The 19,893-nt window shown below is 36.8% G+C and overlaps 1 protein-coding gene across 3 annotated transcripts in view; it reads left to right on the top strand.

Annotated features, from left to right (window-relative positions):
• Nucleotides 1–19,893, top strand: part of DZIP1 (DAZ interacting zinc finger protein 1) — a 42,624-nt gene that overhangs the window by 10,710 nt on the left and 12,021 nt on the right. For 2 of the 3 annotated variants that reach the window (XM_027674644.1, XM_027674645.1), the window contains exons 6-13: nucleotides 1,287–1,411; nucleotides 5,436–5,597; nucleotides 6,260–6,397; nucleotides 7,500–7,562; nucleotides 8,787–8,927; nucleotides 10,555–10,603; nucleotides 11,879–11,938; nucleotides 18,993–19,052. In XM_027674644.1, coding sequence (XP_027530445.1) covers nucleotides 1,287–1,411; nucleotides 5,436–5,597; nucleotides 6,260–6,397; nucleotides 7,500–7,562; nucleotides 8,787–8,927; nucleotides 10,555–10,603; nucleotides 11,879–11,938; nucleotides 18,993–19,052 — 798 coding nt within the window. The remainder of the gene's footprint in view (nucleotides 1–1,286; nucleotides 1,412–5,435; nucleotides 5,598–6,259; nucleotides 6,398–7,499; nucleotides 7,563–8,786; nucleotides 8,928–10,554; nucleotides 10,604–11,878; nucleotides 11,939–18,992; nucleotides 19,053–19,893) is intronic. The other variant, XM_027674647.1, reaches the window with a different exon arrangement.

Below are 19,893 nucleotides of genomic sequence, written 5' to 3'. Positions count from 1 at the left end.
CAGAAACAGCTGAAGTAATTGTCATATGAAAGGATTAGCCTTGAAATGGCTCTACGAGGGAAATATCCAATGCAGTTATTTCTGAAATAATATTCTGCATTGGGCTCAGATTCCCAGATGATGGGCTAGTAAATCCTTGGTAAATTGATAAGATTGAAGATTGTTATGATTTTTGCATATTTTAACATTTTTTGTTGCAATGATATTCCCCCAACTCTTTCCACATAAATAATTAGTTGTATTCCAAGTGGGCTCCTTACAAAAGTTATTTAGAATAAATTAAACCTAGCAGAATTGAATAACTGAGGTTCACTTTGTCCTTCGTACATCCTTTTATTGAGCCTGTGTTGCTTAGATTCCTTTGAAATTAGATTATAGAATACTTTTTCATGTCAATATTTCATAAACTCTTTCACGTGTCAGTAGTACAAGCGGTTACAGAGCCATAATGGTGTCTACTCTCCTATATGGATCTGAATCATGGGCCATCTACCACCACCACCTGTGACTCCTAGAACGCTTCCATCAACGCTGCCTCCGTACAATCCTAAACATTCACTGGTCAGATTATGTGACCAATACATCTGTTCTAGAACAAGCAACAGTCACAAGTATTGAGGCTATGTTACTGAGAACACAGCTGCGTTGAGCAGGGCTCGTCTCAAGGATGAAAGATCACCGCATCCCCAAGATCTTGCTTTATGGTGAACTTGCCACCGGCTGCTGCAAGAGAGGAGCCCCGAAGAGAAGATACAAGGACTCTCTGAAACAACATCTCAGCCTTGGCCATATTGATCAACATAACTGGTCTACTCTGGCCTCCAATCGGGAGGTCTGGAGACACACTATAACGCTGCGGATGCTTTTGAGAACACACGCAGGATCACTCTTGAGGAGAAAAGACAACGCAGAAAGAATCGAGCCTTGCAGAATATACCACCTAAGGAGTGTTTCTGCTGTGCCTTTTGCAACCGGACGTGCCTATCTCGTATTGGCCTTTTTAGCCACCAGTACGCTTGTAACAAACGTGGGTAGAGCCCTCCCCAAATCTTCGTTTGAGAAGCCTAGCCATGATGACTACAAGTGTTTGAGGATAAGTTAGCAGTCTAGAGAACATAAGTATTTAAAAGCATCTTTGGAGAATGATGCTAGTGGGAGGGAAAATGGTCCAGTAAAGTTACACATCATGAAGACATTACTGAAACACTGGAAATATATTTGCAGTAATTATCATAGTTCCAGAAATGGCAACAAAGCTTTTTAAAATCTGTGTTTCTTTTGAACAGAACAGAAGAGGAAAGCAAACACTGAAAAATTGCAGGATGAGATTGAAAAACTCAAGGAGCAGTTGAAGCTCACCAAGTCCCAATTAGAATCTGAACAACAGGCTGATATTGTCAGGTTGTCTAAGGTAATGTGTACTAACGTATGTGAATGTTGCAAATGGATTAGTACGTTGGACTATGTTCACTCATTTTGTAACTGGACTGGAACAAAAATGTATCTTACCTGTCAAGCAATGATGGTGTTTGGGCATTGAACTATTGCCCTCCCTTGCCTCCCACAATTTTGACCATTGACTTCCTCCTTACTTTTGTTTTAAACATATTTTAAATTAATACTTTAGACAGCACTTTTATTAGCACTTGCCAATTCGTAACATGTGTGGCCTGTTATTGAAACAGATAAAATTGCCTTACTATGGTGAAATATAAGCTGGTTTTGACATGATGATATTTTGTGATTATTACGTGTTTCTTAGAAATTACTGTGATTTTACGTGTGACTTTATAAACTGAGTAGAATTTATTCTTTGCTGTGAAGAACTTTACTGTCCAACAGAGATGTAAAGCAGCTCAAGGAAGAGAGACTCAGAAAAAACAAAGCAATCTAGAACTTGCACGTTGGTCTTTAAATCCTTAGGATTTGGCTGACCAGAAAGCAAAAGCAGAAAGTAGTCTTAGCTTTCTTAGCTATAGTAGTTTTGCTATTGTGAATAAAACAGAATGATTTGAAAGCAGTAATTATCTGTTTGTTGTCACATACAACACTTTGTTTTGGATGGTACTGAATATTGTGGTATGCTTACTGACTCCTAAAGAGAAAAAATAAACATGTAACTTCAAGATTCTTTTAAAGCTTGATAATTTCAGATCGTCTCACAGTTTTCATTTCTGTTTAAGTAAACACAATCAGATAATTTGCTATAGAAATAGCTAGCAGTGAAATTTTTTTGAGAAAGGAGCTTTGTGCTTCAGTTTGAGAAGCAAGTTCTTCTCATAAGAGACAAGATACATCTCATGATGGAGTTAAATGCTCATCTTTGCATTTCAGTTTGCCCTCTATCGTGTTCAAAAACAGTGTTTTGTGGTTGTTAACATAACCTGTGAGAACCTCAAAATTTCTGAATAGCTTTTCTAATGGAGTTTGAGGACCTTCAAGCATGAAACCAACGATTACATTTTGAAAGAAACAATCAGAGGGCTGGAGCACCTCTCATATGAAGGCAGGCTGAGAGAGTTGGGTTTGTTTATCCTGGAGAATAGGAGAGACCTTAAAGCAGCCTTCCAGTACGTAAAGGAGGTCTGTCTACAGGAAAGCTGGAAAGGGACTTTTCGTCAGGGTGTGTAGTGATAGGACAAGGGGAAATGTCTTTAAACTGAGAGTAGGTTTAGATTAGATATTAGGAAGAAATTCTTTACTATGAGGGTGGTGAGACACTGGAACAGACTGCCTAGAAAAGTTGTAGATGCGTCATCCCTGGAAATGTTCCAAGACCAGGTTGGATGGGGTTTTGAGCAACCTGGTCTTGTGAAAGGTGTCCCTGCCCACGGTTGGAAATAAATGATCTTTAAGGTCCCTTTCAACCCAAACCATTCTATGATTCTGAATTAAAAGGGAATAAACAAAACAGGTCTATCATTACATTATGAAACCTATGTTCAGTTTTGGTCCCCACTAAACAAAAAAAGATGTGGACAGACTGGAAAGATGCAGAGAATGGCCACAGAGGTGATCAGAGGACTGGAAAGCCAGTCATGTGGCGAAAGGCTGAAAGAACTGGATGCGTTTAGCCTTTAGAAAGGAAGGTTTAACGGAGATGTTATCACCACATTCCAGTATTTGAACAATGGCTACAAGGGAGATGAAGACTCCTATTTCAAGGAGTCCCATGGAAAGATGAGTGGTAATGGGTACAAGTTACTCCTGTGGAGATTCTGATTGGACACGAGTGCAATTTTTTCCCAGTGAGAACGATCAGCCACTGGAATAATCTCCCCAGAGAAGTGCTGGATTTCCCAACATTGAACACTTTCAAGTTTCAGCTGGACAGGGTGCTGAGCCATCTTGTCTAGACTATGTTGTTGCCAAAAAAGGCTGGACCAGATTATCCTTAAAGTCCCTTTCAACCTAGTATTCTATGATTGATGATTGTTTTCTTCCTTGTTTTCATAGGAAACCCTGATCTTCTGTAAAACATGCAGTGTTTCTTTCCCTGAACATAGCTTCAGATTTTTCTTTCTTCAGTTCTCCTGTTCCCCCTTTCTTGGGACTGTTCAGCTTCCTTTTTTTTGTGGTTTTTTTTTCCATTTTCGAAAGTACTGAAGGAACAAATCAAAAGCTGGTAGAATTTCACTTAGGAGCACAAGTACTGTTAGATTAATGGGCCATGGCCCTATGTGGACATTGGCAAGGTATTCTACTCATTCATTCTGTGCCTAACTTTTGAGAAGTACATCCATAACATATTTCTACTGCCCTGAAGCATTGTTTTGTTTATGAGAGGGAACTTGGTGTATTCATAACAGTGCATTGTAGATTTTTCGGTGCCTTAGGGGCCTGTTTTGAAGTCAGTTGTCTTAGCTGAGACTCCTAACTGCAGAAGGACTGCGCAAAATGTCCTGAAGCTACAGTCTGCACTGTTACACAACAAGAAGCTTTCAAAACTTCTCTGTTTTTCTAGGATGTCAGGGAAGATAGAAATGTGTGGTGCGACTGGTTACAGTTTGTCTGCCATGACTGACATCCACTATCAATTCAGGTGTCATGTTACTGTCTTTTGATTGAAAGAGCAGAAAATCTTTCTTGTCTGGTTTTTTTTAGGACAACGAGTACTGGAGGGGAATTTGTATAAAAATTGCCATGCTTCTTATTTTTGGTTTCTTCTACTCCTTTGAGGTGAAAGGATACAGAAGATCCCATTCAGTGATTGCATATTATAGTTGGAGAACAAATTCAGAGTGAATACTGTGATGGAGAGATGTAGGTGTTTCCTAAAAACTATATATATCCTGGGCAGTGAAATGCAGGACTTTAAAACAAGTTGAGAGCTATATAAAAATGTGTCACTAGGTAATGGAATGTTGAAGTAATTTGACAGATAAAGTGGGGTCAATGTGCATGGGAAAAAAATAATTCTAACTTCATCTACAAAATGATGGGTTCTCAGCTGAGTGCTCTTGCTGAAGGGCAAAATATTAAGGTTGTGATACACAGTCCTATGGAAATGTTAGCCCAGCAGTTAGTAGCAGCCAGCAAAGAAAATCAAATAGTACCAATTATTCTGGAAAATCACTGTGCAAGCCACAGCCTAAATACAGTGTGTGAGTCTAGTCTCTTCGTCTCAAAAAAGGATAGGATAGAACTATAAAAGTTATGGAGATGGGCTACAAAGAAGATCATTCAGTAATTAAAATGACTGAGCATGCTGAGAGTTGTCAGTCTGAAAAAGAGACAACAGCTTGATGAAGATGGAGGGTGAGATATTGATACCTCTATGTCATGAGTTACATAGAGTGAATAACAGTCCATCATTCACTCTGTTTTCCAGTTCAGGACTTAATCAAATGAACCTAGCAGGAGCCAGATTCAAACATCAACATGACAAGTACTTGGCTCTTCATGCAGCTCGTGGAGCTCCTTGGCAAAAGATGTTGCAGTTGCTAAAAGCTGATACAGCCACAAGGGAGGACTGCAAAAGTTTATGAGGAGAAATGTATTAAAGGTTACTAAGTTATTGAAGTTTACAAAACTGTATCAGGCTGAATAACTCCTCTGAGCTGAAAACAGTTGGCAGCTCGGAGACTATGAAGGAGAACGTGCATGTTTGCTTGCCCCAATATTAACCTTTCCTACCTATGGACTTAAGGCCTCTGTGAGAAACAGGATGCTGAACAAGGTGGATCTTTGATATGACCAAGTAAGGTCATTTGTGTTTTATTCAGTGGAAAATAACAAACTACCAAAACTTTCTTGAAGCATACTTATTTTGCTAGCAAAATGCATAGTTTCTTCAGAAACTGGTGGAGTTTTATGTTTTTTGATGTCATAATATTGGCCATCGAAAGTGACTGCTTCCCACATGTAGTTTGGGTGCTTGAATTCATGTTGCATGTGAGAAAAAATAAAAAGTAATATTTTTAAAAAAATTTCAGGAATGTGAACAGCAAAAATCAAAAGAAGAAGAAATTCTACAATCATTTCATAAATGGAAAGAGGAAGAAAGAGAGAGATTGGCTCATGAAATAGAAAAAATGAAAGAGATGTTTATGAAAGAGCTTAAGGAGTTATATTCAAAAAATTCAACCTTAGAAAATGTAAGCGATTTAAATTTTTTGACATTTTAAGGCTTACAGTAGATGGCAGTGAACTTCACAGTTTTGAAATGTGATGTGGTCATTGTAAAGTTCTTCTACAAAATTCTAAAATAATGGTTGAATGATAGCCATAGTTGTATCTTTGTATACTGGTACTTTATTAACATAATTTCAGTTCTTCTTTTTTTTTTTAATAGCTGAGTTTTGACAAATGAATGATACCTTCAGCAATTAAGGCAGTTTTTCCTTACTCCTCAACCTCTGAATGCCTCTTTATAGATTAGTAGATATTGTTATGATTGCTATCTGTTAGGTATCTTTATGTTAATGTTCTTATAACTGGCAGAGAGGAGACTAACCTCTGCATTATAGTCCCAACAGTAGGATTCATGTGATTTCAATATATGCCTAGGAAATGCTCACTAGAAGGAGAATCATGAAAGTATGGGTGAGTCAGAAAACAAATACACATGGCATTACCAGAGCAGCTTATATTTTGTAGCTGTTGGGTCCAGTGTACTTTTACAAGTCATATTTATCTGAGATGTAGATATTAATAATTACATGAAATTTGGTAAATGCTGAACTCATGAAAAATGGGAAAAGTATCTGATGCAATCTCTGTTTAAAGTACATTTTGTATTCTTCCGCCCTCCTTTTAGCAACTGTTAGAATTACAAAAGTCCAATATGCAACAAAAATCCAATTTAGGAACACTGAAAGACAGCCATGATTTTGCAGAGGAGAAACCTCAGAGTCCCCAGGATCATCACAGAGTGGTTAAACTTCTGGATGAACAGGTAACATTGTAACTTAATGTATTGCTTTGACAGACTACTCGTGTTCTTTTATTTTTTGTACATCTATTGAGTAGGATTTGAAATCCATAAGTAAAATTTTCGTTCTTCTCAATGGCAAAAATAGCTGGTTCTAAAGATTTAATACTATTTAATACTATAACGTCAATCAAGGATTTATTTTCCTTATCCTTTATAAATAAAGTAATTATTTTTTTTTTATATTCTCTTATTCTTTATGATTATCTATATCTAGCTTTGCCAAGTATGGTTGCACTTCAGTTCCAGAAGGCTTTAATAAAGCATTTATATCTGTTGATCTGTGAGACCTCTTACTGAAAAGTAGGAATATTCCATTTCCCAAGATGAAAAAAAGTTAAGAAACTTTCTGACAGGATTTGTCAACCTAGGGGTTTTTTTGGTTTTTTTTTTGTTTGTCTGGGTTTTTTGTTGGTTTTTTTGTTGTTTGTTTGTTTGTTTGACACATGCATTTTATATTTCATGGGTTCTGGGATGTGAAGGTCTTTGTATACAGCTGGTATCGTCTGTAAGTTTTATCACTTCATCACAAAGATGCGGAAAACTTAGTTTTATTTTTTTTTTTTTATTTCCTCAAAGAAGATTTGTTTCACTTTAAAACTCATATATTAATATTGATTTTTTGCCATTGTTACACAAAATACGTTGTTAATGAGTGCTTGAAATTACATTATTTGGGGGGGAAAGTCCCCCTCTTACTGTTAATACACTTAACTCTTAATACTCTTAATACACAGAGTTGTATCAAAATGCTTGTGTATTTCTCACTCACAGTGACTGCATATAAAAATCAATCAGAAAATACATAGTTTTTAAAGTGCTTGGTAAGAAAACCACACTCAGATGTATAAAACCTGCTGATGACTGTTCCAGGCCTTAAATACTAGACTATTCAAATTTCATATCATCAGTAATAATCTTTCTGGTATTTATGCTTTATTTAGGAAAAAAGCTGCATATATTGAACTAAATGGTAATGTGTTATTAACAAGAAATAAAGCTGCATATATCAAACAAAATGTTAATGTGTTCTTAATAGGAATTAATATTGATTTTCTCTGTGCAGGAAAGAAAGTGGACGTCTAGAATGCAAGCCCTTCATTATGACCATGAGACAGAAAAATCCCTGGTAAGACGCACAGCAAACCACTCACAATAAAAGGAGATATTTTTCTTATTTTCTTACCCTTTCAGTAGTTCTTGATATACTGTAGTAGATCTGTTAAATATCAAGAGTTCATAAGAGGGTATTTATTATCTCTCTGTTTCTGTTATGGTAGGATCTTGATCTTTCAGTTAAGGCCAGGGTTGAAATGGAATTTATCATTTCAGAATCTGACAGAAACCTGAAACTGTATCTCTCTTCTGAAGAGTTTACAGCTGTGAGCGCTGCATTATACAGTGTTTTCAGTGTTAAGTGGATAGGCAGGATAGTTGACATATGACTTGCCAACGCGTAGCTTTCATCCACCCTGTACCTGCTGCTACCACAGACCTATGGCATATGTCTCAGTCTTTTTTTCTTGTTTCTGTCACTTCTCTACTGCTTTTTCTGTTGGAGCTTTCTAACACAGAATCTGTTCAGCTTTTCCAGGAAAAAACACCATGGCATTTTATTTTGCTTCAGTTTATATATTTGACTATACAAAGCTTTATTCCTCAGATTTTTTTTTAATGTCTGCATTTATTTTTAATCTCTTTGCTGCTTTGTTTCTCTTGCTTCTTTTCCTTTCATTTTCCTTTCATCTACGTGACCATATAAGAACTGAGCAGATCATAGTGGTCTGGCCAATGCTTCTCCTCCTCTGGCAAGAAAACAGTGGGGAGGAACCATGGAACATTCCCCAAAAAGGATGTAGTTAATGATACACCCACATACAATGCAAGAATAGAATAAGGGAGGAGTAATGTAAGTATTACTTTTGGGATGGTGCACCTAAATACTGATTCCGTTCTTTCACATTCAGAGTTCATATATATTAGGTTTATTATGCCAATTCACATATCAGGTCCTTAAAATATCACTATTTGACACGATTTACAACTAAAACATTTTTATAGAATTGTGTGTTTTTTCCTGCAATCTTAGTTTGAAGCAATCTCAGCTATGTGTTTGTATGTCCTTTTCTTTGTATTGTGATTTAGGTAGTCTTCCTTGTGTAAATAAAAAGTGATCCAGACAACTCTTTTGTAATACATGCAAGTCCCAGTGAAATCACAGGAGACATTAAATTTTTGCAGAAAAAAATGTTAAAAATATCTAAGCATGACACTTTCTTTTTTAAACTTTATAGCATTAAAATATTTTCTGTAATATTAAGAGGAACTTACTTTTCTTCTGATTGCTTTCTAGCTACTGTCACAGATTGAGACGCTTAAATCATCAGCGAGAGAAGACCTGAATAAAAATAACACCTTTTACAAGAGGAAGATAGAAGAATTGGAGCAGAGGCTTCAGCAGCAGAATGATCTGGTTATTACTCAGAAGAAGCAGGTCTGTTTTGTGAAGCACTCTATTTTTCAGAGAGCTCAGGATACAGAGAAACATTTTACTATCGTTTGGTCTTTGATGTATCTCTGGTTGCATATTTAATATTCACAATTTGTAATAGTACTGCTGCAGTGTTTTGGAAATTATGTTGATAAATTTTGTAAGTGTATTGTTGATAAATAAGAATAGATCTGGAAAAGGGACACAGGAATGTAAACCAGGAGTTAAAACACGTTTAATAAACCAAGTAGAGAAGGCTGAGAGGTGACCTCATCACAGTACAGTTTCCTCAAGGGGGGCAGTGGAGAGGCAGGTGCTGCTCTCTCTGGTGACTGGTGATAGGATATGAAGAAATGGAATGAAGCTGTGTCCAGGGAAGTTCAGACTGGCCCTTAGGAAAAGGTTCTTCACCAGTAGGGTTGTTGGTCACTGTAACAGGCTCCCCAAGGAAGTGATCACAGCACTAAGCCTATCAGAGTTCAAGGAGCATCTGGGTGGCGCTATTAGGCATATTGTCTAAGTTTTAGGTAGTCCTGTAAGGAGCAGGAATTGGACTTGTTCCTTATGGGTCCCATCCAGCCTGAGATAGTCTATGATTTTATGTTTGGAAATGAATTATTTTTTCGTCAAATAAGCTCTTGTTGAAACATAACTATAGATTTTTTGGGGTGATTGGTGGGTGAAGATCTGGATGGTCTCGAGTGTAGACTTTGGCATGATTATGTGGCCTTTACAACCTATTCCTCTGTTAGATGGTGCATTCTTTACAGATCAACATCTGATTTTACACCTTTTTCTTGAGTTTAATGTTAAACCTATACGTAAGTGCTTAAGGAAGGGAAAGACAAATAATAGCTTTTACATCTCCACCTTAAGAAAATTGATAGCTGGAGCAACAGAGGACTTAATCCTGGATGAATTTCTTGAAGTAAAGTGACCTTTTAAAAGATAACAGTATGACCACAAATTATAATGGGTTGAGAGGGGTCCAAGTTCAGTGTTTGTGAAGTACAGCTGTGAAGGTCTACATTTTAATTCCTGGAAACTGGATGGGCTTGAGAATTAGCTAACGCTTTTGTAGAATCCAAAATGAATGGGCAATGAATTGAGGCACTACTGGCTATAACCAAACCGATAAATAGAAGAGGACCAAACTGAAAAATAGAGAAATATCTTGTGCCGGCTCTAGCTGATATTGACTATGTGTGTGTATGGTTTGGGTTTTGCTTCTGTTTGGGGAATTAGAGTGCAGAATATTGGTTTAATGATGCAGGATTCACAAGTTTCCTGTATTCTGTAGATGGAATTACAGCCAGCATGTTTCCCCTGTGCTCTCAGTTCAGTGCTTGTCTTGGGGTGTCAAATAAACAAAACTGTAGAGCAGAAAAGAGAACTGTTCATGCATTTAAAATCAATGTGTAATTAAACACTCCATTCATTAAGCACGAGTGAAATACATGTTGGGCAGTAGAATAGAGTTCCACGGAAGTAGTGTTTCTCTCACCAAATCATAACCGATAATGTCTGTTATGGAATAGTACTCAAACTAGGTATTTTATGCTACATATTCATTCTAAATGTTGATCCTTGACATTTATAGCTATTCGTGTATCTGTGTTTTCTCTTTTAGATAAAAGAATTGTCCACAAGGTCAGCTCCAAGCATTAAAACATATGATGGTAAGTCCACACTCAAAGAAAAACAAAGTTTATTTCTGGTTTCTGCAACTTGGCTGAAACAAATGTCACAATTCATTAAAAAACAGAGACATCAACAGTTTTACAGGGTACCTACCTGTTTCCGTGCCATGACGTACAAAGGTCATGTTTTCTAGCTATAAGGACTTCTAATGTGCAAAGTTGATCACTTGAGTAGTGAAAAAATGTAAAGTAGGGCAACTTTATTTTTATTGTGTAAAAACTTTCGGCTTTGCATTATGAAGTGTAATTTTAATTGTTTTCTTTTTCCATGCTTGACTGTCCTTAGGTTGCAGAACTCAGAAAAGGGAAAATACTGAAAGACTAGACAAAACTGAATAACTTGTCAGTTAAGACACAGATCTTCCAAGAATGTGAAGAACTCTGATATTTTTGTCTGTGCAATGGTTTAACATCTGAAGTCCACTACAAATAGCTAAACCTGATAATAGTGTTTTAGGATGTTGCCCTGCACCACAAACACCCGTATAGTTGCTGCTGCAGTTGCAGTGACTTGAAGTAAGTTTATTGCAATAGCTAATGGCAGCTGAGTTAATTCTAATCCCAGTTTGAAAACTGTCTTGCTGTATTACCAAGGCATTGGCTTGAACTGAGTCACACAGCAGGGAGTAGTTTTAGTTTGAGGAGAGCATAGTAATAGTATGGCCATGTGGCTTTTCCTCTGGACCTGGTCATATTCAGCCATGCTGAAGAACAGATGAGTATAAATCCATGGCACACAAGTGAATTTGCTCCTAGGCCCAAAGCTGATCTGAGGAATGTAGGATTGAAGTGCTAATTCACTACAAGGCTACACTCTGTACATGATACAGGTAGGGTTTGCATTTATTGATGTGAAGTGTGGATGCCACAGATCCTCTTTGGGAAATACAAGCCTCAGTCAGGCTGGTCTTGACTAAGTAGGTTTGGGCCAAGACTGCTTCCCTGTGAGGCAAAGACAACATATGGACGTGACCAAAGAGATGATCACGTTCTAGTTCAGTGATGATTTAGTTACTAGTTTCTTTTCCTAATTCTAGAAGTGTTAAAAATGTTAAGCATATATAGAGATGTACTTAAATGTTGTGAAGGACTGGTTTTTACTTGTAAGTTATTTGGGTTTTTTTTCCCCATTAAAGCCAAAAATTATCTAATTTATAAATATGATTGAATATTGCTACATTTAAGAATCTATATTTGTCTGTTACTGTTTACTATAATAGAAACCCATTATTTTTTACTATTATGCTATTTTAGTGAACACTACTATAGAGCGTCTTGAAGAACCTAAACCAAGTCTACCAGTTAACATGCACGGTAAGTTTTTTTGATAGGTCCAGATCCAGTACTTTCAAATCTAACACTCTCTTCTCAGGTGTGTTGCTTGTCAAATCATAGCTCTAACAGTAGTTATATTGAAAGAAAATAATTTGAATTGCTTTGTAGTATGTCTGTGTTGAGAATTCCTATGACATAATTAAAAGGATGCACTATTGAAAAGAATAAATTAAAAACAAATGAAAATAATTTGAGAATATTTCCTAGCATGTGTGTAATATTGAAGCACATTAAGGTATATGAAACTTACTGACAAAAAAAAATGTTTTCTTATGGAAAATATGCTTATCTGATATATACATATACTGGATAGGTATGTGCATCTACTGGAATTTGCATAGGGAAATGTGGAGATGTTTGTTTAGAAGTCTTGAAATACTGTATTTTCCATGTAATTTCAAATAGCAAGGAGTAAAAATACAGAAGAAATAATCAAAAGAGACAGGTATCCTGTCCAAGTTCTTCCAGAGTATATCTGTGCTTACATGTAGGTCATTATTTATGTATTTTTTCCTGCTTGTTATACTTGTGACACTGTAGTATCATTTAGAAGGGGGAGAAGGGATTTACATTTACATTGTTTTGTACTTTGTGAAAATAGTTTTCTTTTTTTAATCAGTATGCAAAGTAATGGAGAGTATTGTTAGCATACCAATATTCTGCAATCAGTTAATTCTTTATTTTCATTTTAAGTAGAAAAATATTGAAGAATCTTGAGCAAATAAAATGTTTAAAAACTGTTCATTAATTTGAATTATAATTAAATAACAGGTTTTTCTTATTATTTCTCTTAGTTTTAAAACCGATGTCAAAGGGAGACTAAATGAAATTTGTCTATGAAAAATGTACAGAATTTTTCATTTTCGACAGACAAAAAGTTCTGAAAAGGCATATGGGGAGAAGGGGCAGTATACATCAAGCTTTCAATAACTTGATGAGGAATGAAAAACTGATGTAGTGCTGATCTCAAAATACTTGTTGTGACAAGAATTACTAAGCAAAGGAAAATAGATTATATTATTGCTAATAATTATATGGTAACATTATTTGAATAATACAGGTTAGTAGTTCATTGCTTGAAGCTTTTTAAGTTAAATTATATGGATGAAATGTTGTGTGGAGAAAAGTAATGATATATTAAGTATAGAGAATTAGTAAAAACATTTTAAACAATCTAATTCTTTGTCATTCAAACCAGCTTCATTGCACCAACATAGTAGTGCTGATTCTCATTAAGAGATCTCACAGCAAGTAGCTTAGCTATTGCCCTGAATTTAAGAAACAAGTTCTATGAAGATGATTACTGCTGAGGACTTACCCACCAAGCTTATCAAGCATTACTTTCTTAGTGCATTTACTTTCATTTGTACTGAGGACGAAAACAGTCCTGTGAACATTAATATTTTCTGTACTCTGACAATTTAAATCAGCTCATTCAAATCTTTCATGATTTCTTGCTGCTCCAAATATGAGGTTTGTGACATCTTGTGAAACTTCTCAAGATAGAAAATGCTGTTCCTGCCATTGGTATGCACAAGATTCAATATCAGTTTATTATAAAACTTCAAAGAAGGTGTTCCTTTCAGATTCCTTTGCTGATTATTATTTTATTTATCTCTGCAGGTCTCTCTCTCTCTGTCCCTTTTCTCCCCATCTGGATTTTCCTTAAACTTGCCTTACCTAATTTCTGGATGTAAAGGTTAGCAGAAGTTATAGTGTCTTTCCCAAAATTTTCAGGGCACCTCAAGGAATTGAGATGGACTTACATACAGAATTAAGATTGCTGCATTTCATGCTCTCATGAAAATGAAACCATTTCCTAGCAACTTCTATAGATAAATTTCTTTAGCATAGGTCATCTTGGAAATCACAAGAGCTGTACTTTTCCTACCAAACAATTGTCTTCATATGGAATATCTTCCTTCTTTTTTTTTCTGTTTGAAAGAAAATAAATTCTGGAAAAGGCTCTGTGATGAACTTCAGTACACTTTTCAAAGCTGCTCCAAAGCTTTTTGTATCCTAATATTTGTTCTGCACAACTTCACTCTGTGGTATGAAAAGATACCCTGATTTCTTGTGGAGCTAGTAGAGTGCCTTGAATGCCATCCTGGCAGACCATTCTTCTGTCCATTTCTGAGCTAGTTGTAGGTTTTGTGCGTTTTGTGCAAATGTAACTTAGGTCTTATTTTCAAAGATCACTTGAGTCTCACAAAAAGTCAACAGATTAGTAATGATTAATTTTTTAAAATAATATTTTTAAATTAGGCTTTGGCTCCTATATTACTCTTGAAATGTTGGTACTTGTTCAACATTTAATCTTTGTTAGGTCAATATTAGGTGGAATTGAAGACAGTAGTTAAAAAGCAAAGCTACTAATGAGATTGTCCATTAAAACCTATGTCTTAGTCTTCAAACATGGTATGGACCAAGGCCTAGCTATCAGCAGGGACATAGCTGAAGCATCTGAGGAAAATTTAGTCGAAGTACTTACTCTTCCTAGACAGTAAACAGAGAAAAGGAGCACCTTCAGAGTTTGGTTCAGCTGAACTAGTATCTGAATTGCTCTTTGAAGTTGCCTGTGTGTCTCTTCAGTGTCTGTAGGAGTCTGAGATGACTAGGCTCCTAACTTAGAGGCCTCAGGTAAGTGTAAGAAATTTATTATATTTCAGAATATTGATTTAAAATTAATATTTATGCTGCTTATGTGCAGTATATGGTTTCCCATTGATTAGTTAGGAGAAAAATACATGAAGTGCACTAATTAAAAATGATGGTCCAAATTACAGGTCTCACAGATGAAGTCCGGCGGCTCTTTGGATGTGAAATTTGAGTATAAATTAAAGGAGTATACAATGAGTATAGCGATGGCTTACATTCCTTACATCTTTAAAAAGAGAAGTAATTAATAACAAATTTTACATTTTATCCAGGGATTTCATGTTGCAAGTGCAAAGTGCTTACTGTAGATGACACTACACCGTAGATAATTGTAATACTTCTGTTGAGACTAAAAGTTCTTCAGCATTTCATATGTCAGCATAAATAGACGGGATTTCTCCTTTAAATGTTGGCCAGAAGACTTCTTTTCCAATAGTAGTGCCAGAATATTGTTTGGTTTTTTTTAAACTAGGAGGTAAGAACAGACACATAATATATGATATGCATGAAATATACACAACCTGAATTCTTAATTATTGTTGAATATATTTTCCTATCCCACATGCATAGAAATCATCTTCACATATTCTTTAAAACAGGTATTTAATTATTTTTCAAGGTATTTTGGGCACATAATTTTTCAGTAGTGCAGTTAGCCACTGAAGAAATTAAGGCAACCTATTGTTTTGATACATCTTATCTATGTCTCCACACATATGCTGGCAGAAGAGATAGTCTGGGACATGTGGGATGACAGACACATCATTGTGGAGTTCATCTTAAGGCTGCTCGCCTTAATGATGACTAGTATTAATATGGCTGGATTCAGGCCAGTGAGATGAGTGTGGCCAGCCGGCACTAAGACTGGTGTTGGAAGCTGGCTTTGAGTTAGGTTCAAGCTGGAGGCTGACAGGAATTGTTCTTCTGAGGATAAAGGTAGGGTTTGGTTTGGGACTGAGTCTGGCTGATGACATACAGAGAGGATGTGTTTAGAGTTTGCCACTGAGCCAGGTATAGGGTTTAGCAGTAATGGTTTTTGGTTAGGGTCAGGTGTGGGACTGTCAGGGAGGACCAGATGAATTAGGTTTGCAGTTAAGGTGGTTGATCCCAGCAGAATAAGTTTATTTATGTCAGGATCTGCAAAGGGGTTTTATCACTCAGAGATATCTGGTTGTTGCTGAACCAAGTTTTTGCCACTGAGCTTGGGTTAGGGTTAGCATTAGTCTTAGACAGACACAGTCAAGTTAAGAAGGATCAATTAAGCCAGAGACCAGTGGCAGAGCCTGACAGAATAGTTTAAGTATAAAGTTTAAATTTATTTTGTAGCCAAGAAAGGGCGGAGATGAGAGAGGGGATTCAAATTGTGTCAGTGAACAAGTATAATTAAGGTTGCCTTTGAACTGCAAGACTGATGTAATCCCCAGTTCTACCAGTACCTTTGTAGTCTAAACCAGGTAACATGCCTCCTGCCTGGCTTCAGCCTCCTGGGATCCACTTCCAGTAAGGCAAGGACAGTTTGGGTGTTCAGCTGGAGTGAGGAATTGAGAAGGGACTAGGAGAAAGTAATTTATTTCTAGATGTGAGTCCAAAAGGAAGTTAAGCACTCTAGGTTCAACACTCAGGCTTGGATGAAAGCTAGGAGTTAGATCCTGGCCAGCAGGGTCTGACACTGAGGTTGTTGATGTAGAGTAAATGGTAAGGTCAGCTGAACTAGGTTTAGGGCTGATAACTGATAGGAAGGCAACTGGCTCTGCTTAAATCAGAAGCTGTAGCAATTGCTTGCTTAGAGCTAACATTGGATTGGGGCTTGGTGAGATTTTGGGCAAAAAAGTCAGATGAACTAGAGGAGGTTACAGTAATTCAGAGTATTTAGGACTGTAGTCTGCATCAGCAGCGTTTCAGTTTGAAGTTTGCAAAAACAGCTTTGTACAGATTTGAAGTCTAGTTGGGTAGTCAGACTTCAGTGATTCCTAAAAATAAGCTTGGTAATATTTGGATGCTGCTGATTTCAAGGATGTGCACTAAGAGCTGACAGGTCTGATCAGATGGCTAGAAGAAGCACATCTCTGGTAAAATAAGGAGAGGGCTCCTTAGGGCGGTCGTCTCCACACCTGTCTATAAACAAGAGTAATGGTGAACTAAGCTGCTTTTTCTCACATTTGATTCCAACATGATGTTTAATAAATATCTCAGTAAAGAGAAAGAAAAGGCCTGCTTACATCAGGGAAGTTGATGTTTTCAGATGTTGCACTCCCTCATGTCTTAGCCTTTGATCTCCTCTGTTATCATGCAATGAACAACAATACACGTAACAGTAATGTATTTTGGGTTTGCTCTTGTAACTGTTCTTTTACTGATTTTTAATTTCTTTTGTTTCTGATACACTGAGAAAGAAAAGCGTGTACCTTTATGCCAGATCAGCAGACTCTTTTCAGGTCTGAGTTCTGGGTACTAGGCTTTCCTGTTACATTAAGTTACTTGGCAAAGCCTTGTGTGGAGGTGAGTCAGCCCCTTTAAGTAGATTGCATTTGAGTAAAGTAAAGGTAAAACAAGTATAGATTAAATCCGATTACACAGCAACTGTCTTACTGACTGGTAGGTCCAGCCAAGAAACTCGGAGGCCTTGGTGCCCATGCAGCTAAATTAAATCCCCCCAGAACATTTCATCTGTGCTTCAGGCTTTGTCCTCCAAAACAGATGCACTTCAAGCTGTTGGGAATGATCCCAAACTGTGTCTGAATGTTGTTTTGGAGAACCTTAGTTGGTGCAGGGCAGCAGTGCCAGGAGCAGTAGTGTGGAAGATCATTTCCAGTGCCCAGGAATGCTCTGGTCACTGGTAGATTTTACAGCCTTAGAGACTCAAAGACCCCCAAAGCCTATTTGTCTCTCAGAGTTTTGCTTTTAAGTGTTTCCCTAAGATATATTGGTATTTGCATCTTGTTAACATCTTGTGATGATATAAGAAGCATTTTCTTAGAACTTCTTATTTAGTTTAAGTTCTGTGGGAGCAAACTTCTGTAGGAGTTGGATAACTGGCTTGGAAAAGCAGGTGAGAGGCTGAATATCACCACAGATATGGAAAGTGTGGAGAGAGCGGTTTCCATACCCAAGAATTTATAGCACCAGTTTTAGTCGCCTTAACATGGAAAACATTGGAGATGTGACAGTGAGTGTCACTTAGCTCCAAGTGCTCGTCGTTTCATTGTGATTACCTGTTGCAGTACATCCGTGTTTGTACCTGATTGTACAAGAAGTGCTGAAGAGCATCCTCACTGCAGCATCACTTCCTCCCCTTCTACCCATACAGCATAACTACCATTTATAGTGCAAGAGGTTTCTTGTGAAAGATGGGGCAAATGCATGTTGGCCCAAAATATTGAATAACAAATTGTTTTCTCCTATAATGTCTGTAGTTGAATGCTGAAAGTACAGTTTGCATATCTGTTTTTATTGTAAACCCTAGAAGACATTCAAGTTCTAGTTTCCATTGATATAAATTAATTTCTAGAAAGTGAATATTAACATTTTAAAAGCCCGAACATTTATTGGTCAACATATAATAATTTTCAAATGTCTTATATCTGAAGTTTATAAAGTTGTAAATAAACTGTAATAAACTTCATTTTTGTAAAGCAAATTTTACCTGACAGCCCACAGAATGATAATTTCAGTGTGTTTAGGAAGCTGTTTTCAGCAGAGGACATTTCAAGATTTCTTTAAAGCATGTAATACTACTGAATCTTACTAAATCGGAGTTATTGAAGATTTTTTAAATTGGTTTTATTGCAAATCATCATATGTATATATTAAAAAAATATCTCTTGCACGTATGGACTCGGTACTTTATATTTCTCTGGAATAATGAGTTAATATATTTTTCCATATATTTTTGAGGATTTCTGTGTCCATTTCACTTATCTTTTTTAAACTTCTAGTATCAAATTGCATATAATATTTTAATATAAATTAAAAAAAAATTCTTTCTTATAAGAAATGAATAACAATATTGATTTATGTAATCCTGGGTAGCCCTGTCATTGTAGATGCCTAAAAATATCCCACCTGGCCTCTGGGTGCCATTCCAGACAGGTATGGGTTTTTCTATTGTTTTGTGACATATCAGTCGCTGCACTGCTGGTGTAAAGCTCTGATACATCTGAGATGACACTATACACCTGTGTTTGGACAACTACTGTATTAGGGTCTCCTCTGCAAAAATGTACCCCCAAGGCAGCGAAGAGTCACATTGCATTGGGTTTGTGATTGTTAAGCAGGTCGTCAGCAATCAGGAAAGTTTTTGCCTGACTTTCCCACTCCAGACCTTGACCTTCTTCTGTCCTTTTTGTCTGGTGTTCCTGTTGTTCCTTTTTATTAGAGCAGGCACCCTTGGTGCATATGCTGGAACCCATAGAGGAGCTTTCAGAAGAGGAAAAAGGTAATGATTGATTCAGCTCAAAATATAGTGGCATGTGTTTCTTGAAATAAAAAATATTATTTGATATCTACAGTATTTTTCATTGTATTTCAATATGTTTGTGTGATTTGGGTGGGAACATTGTTTGTGTCAGTCTCCTGTTTGCTGCTGGTGCACGTAAATATTACAATTCTTATCCAAGTTCAATGTTTTTATGAAATCTGGCTCACTTCTTTAGAGCAGGCACATTCCATGTATCTAAAGGCACTTGAACTAAGCAGAGCAAAAATGTTTGATGGGGAATAGCCTCTCACTAGGAAATTTTTGGTGATGATACTATTGCCATGTGTGCTCACTTCCTTTTTAAACTCGGCATTAGAAGATAAAGAGTTCAGGTAAAAGGAAGTTGGTGGTGGAGGTTGAAGCTGCCAGCTTTCATAAATGTACCACAGATACTTTTCCAAGTAATCTAAGTTGCACCTACTCATAAGCAGCCACAGCTTCAGCCAGAGTTGTGCAATTTGGAATGAATTTACATAACCCAGCACTCGCAGCTGTTCTTCCTTATCTGAGGAGAACTTGGAGAAGGCCACATTTAAAACGACAGAACAGAAAGCACTGGTTCATCCTGCATGATGTTCTTTTGAAGGCAGCTAACAGTACTTCAGGTGAAACACCAAATAGCTGAATAGCATAAAAACCTATTCTGTGTGCAAAAATCAATCGTGAACCTTACAGCCAGTGAGCTTAAATTTTGAAGGAACAATGCTGTTTTGAAAACAAAATTGTTGTTTGAATAGATCTGTGCATAGAGAGGTTTCCCCAGGGAAAATCCAGTGACTCTGAACAACCTGAAATAAAG

This window comes from Neopelma chrysocephalum, unplaced genomic scaffold (genome assembly GCF_003984885.1).
Source record: "Neopelma chrysocephalum unplaced genomic scaffold, ASM398488v2 Primary Assembly neopelma1_25, whole genome shotgun sequence".
NCBI lineage: Eukaryota > Metazoa > Chordata > Aves > Passeriformes > Pipridae > Neopelma > Neopelma chrysocephalum.
The sequence above is the reverse complement of the archived record's forward strand: the minus strand, read 5'-3'. Positions and strand labels throughout refer to the sequence as shown.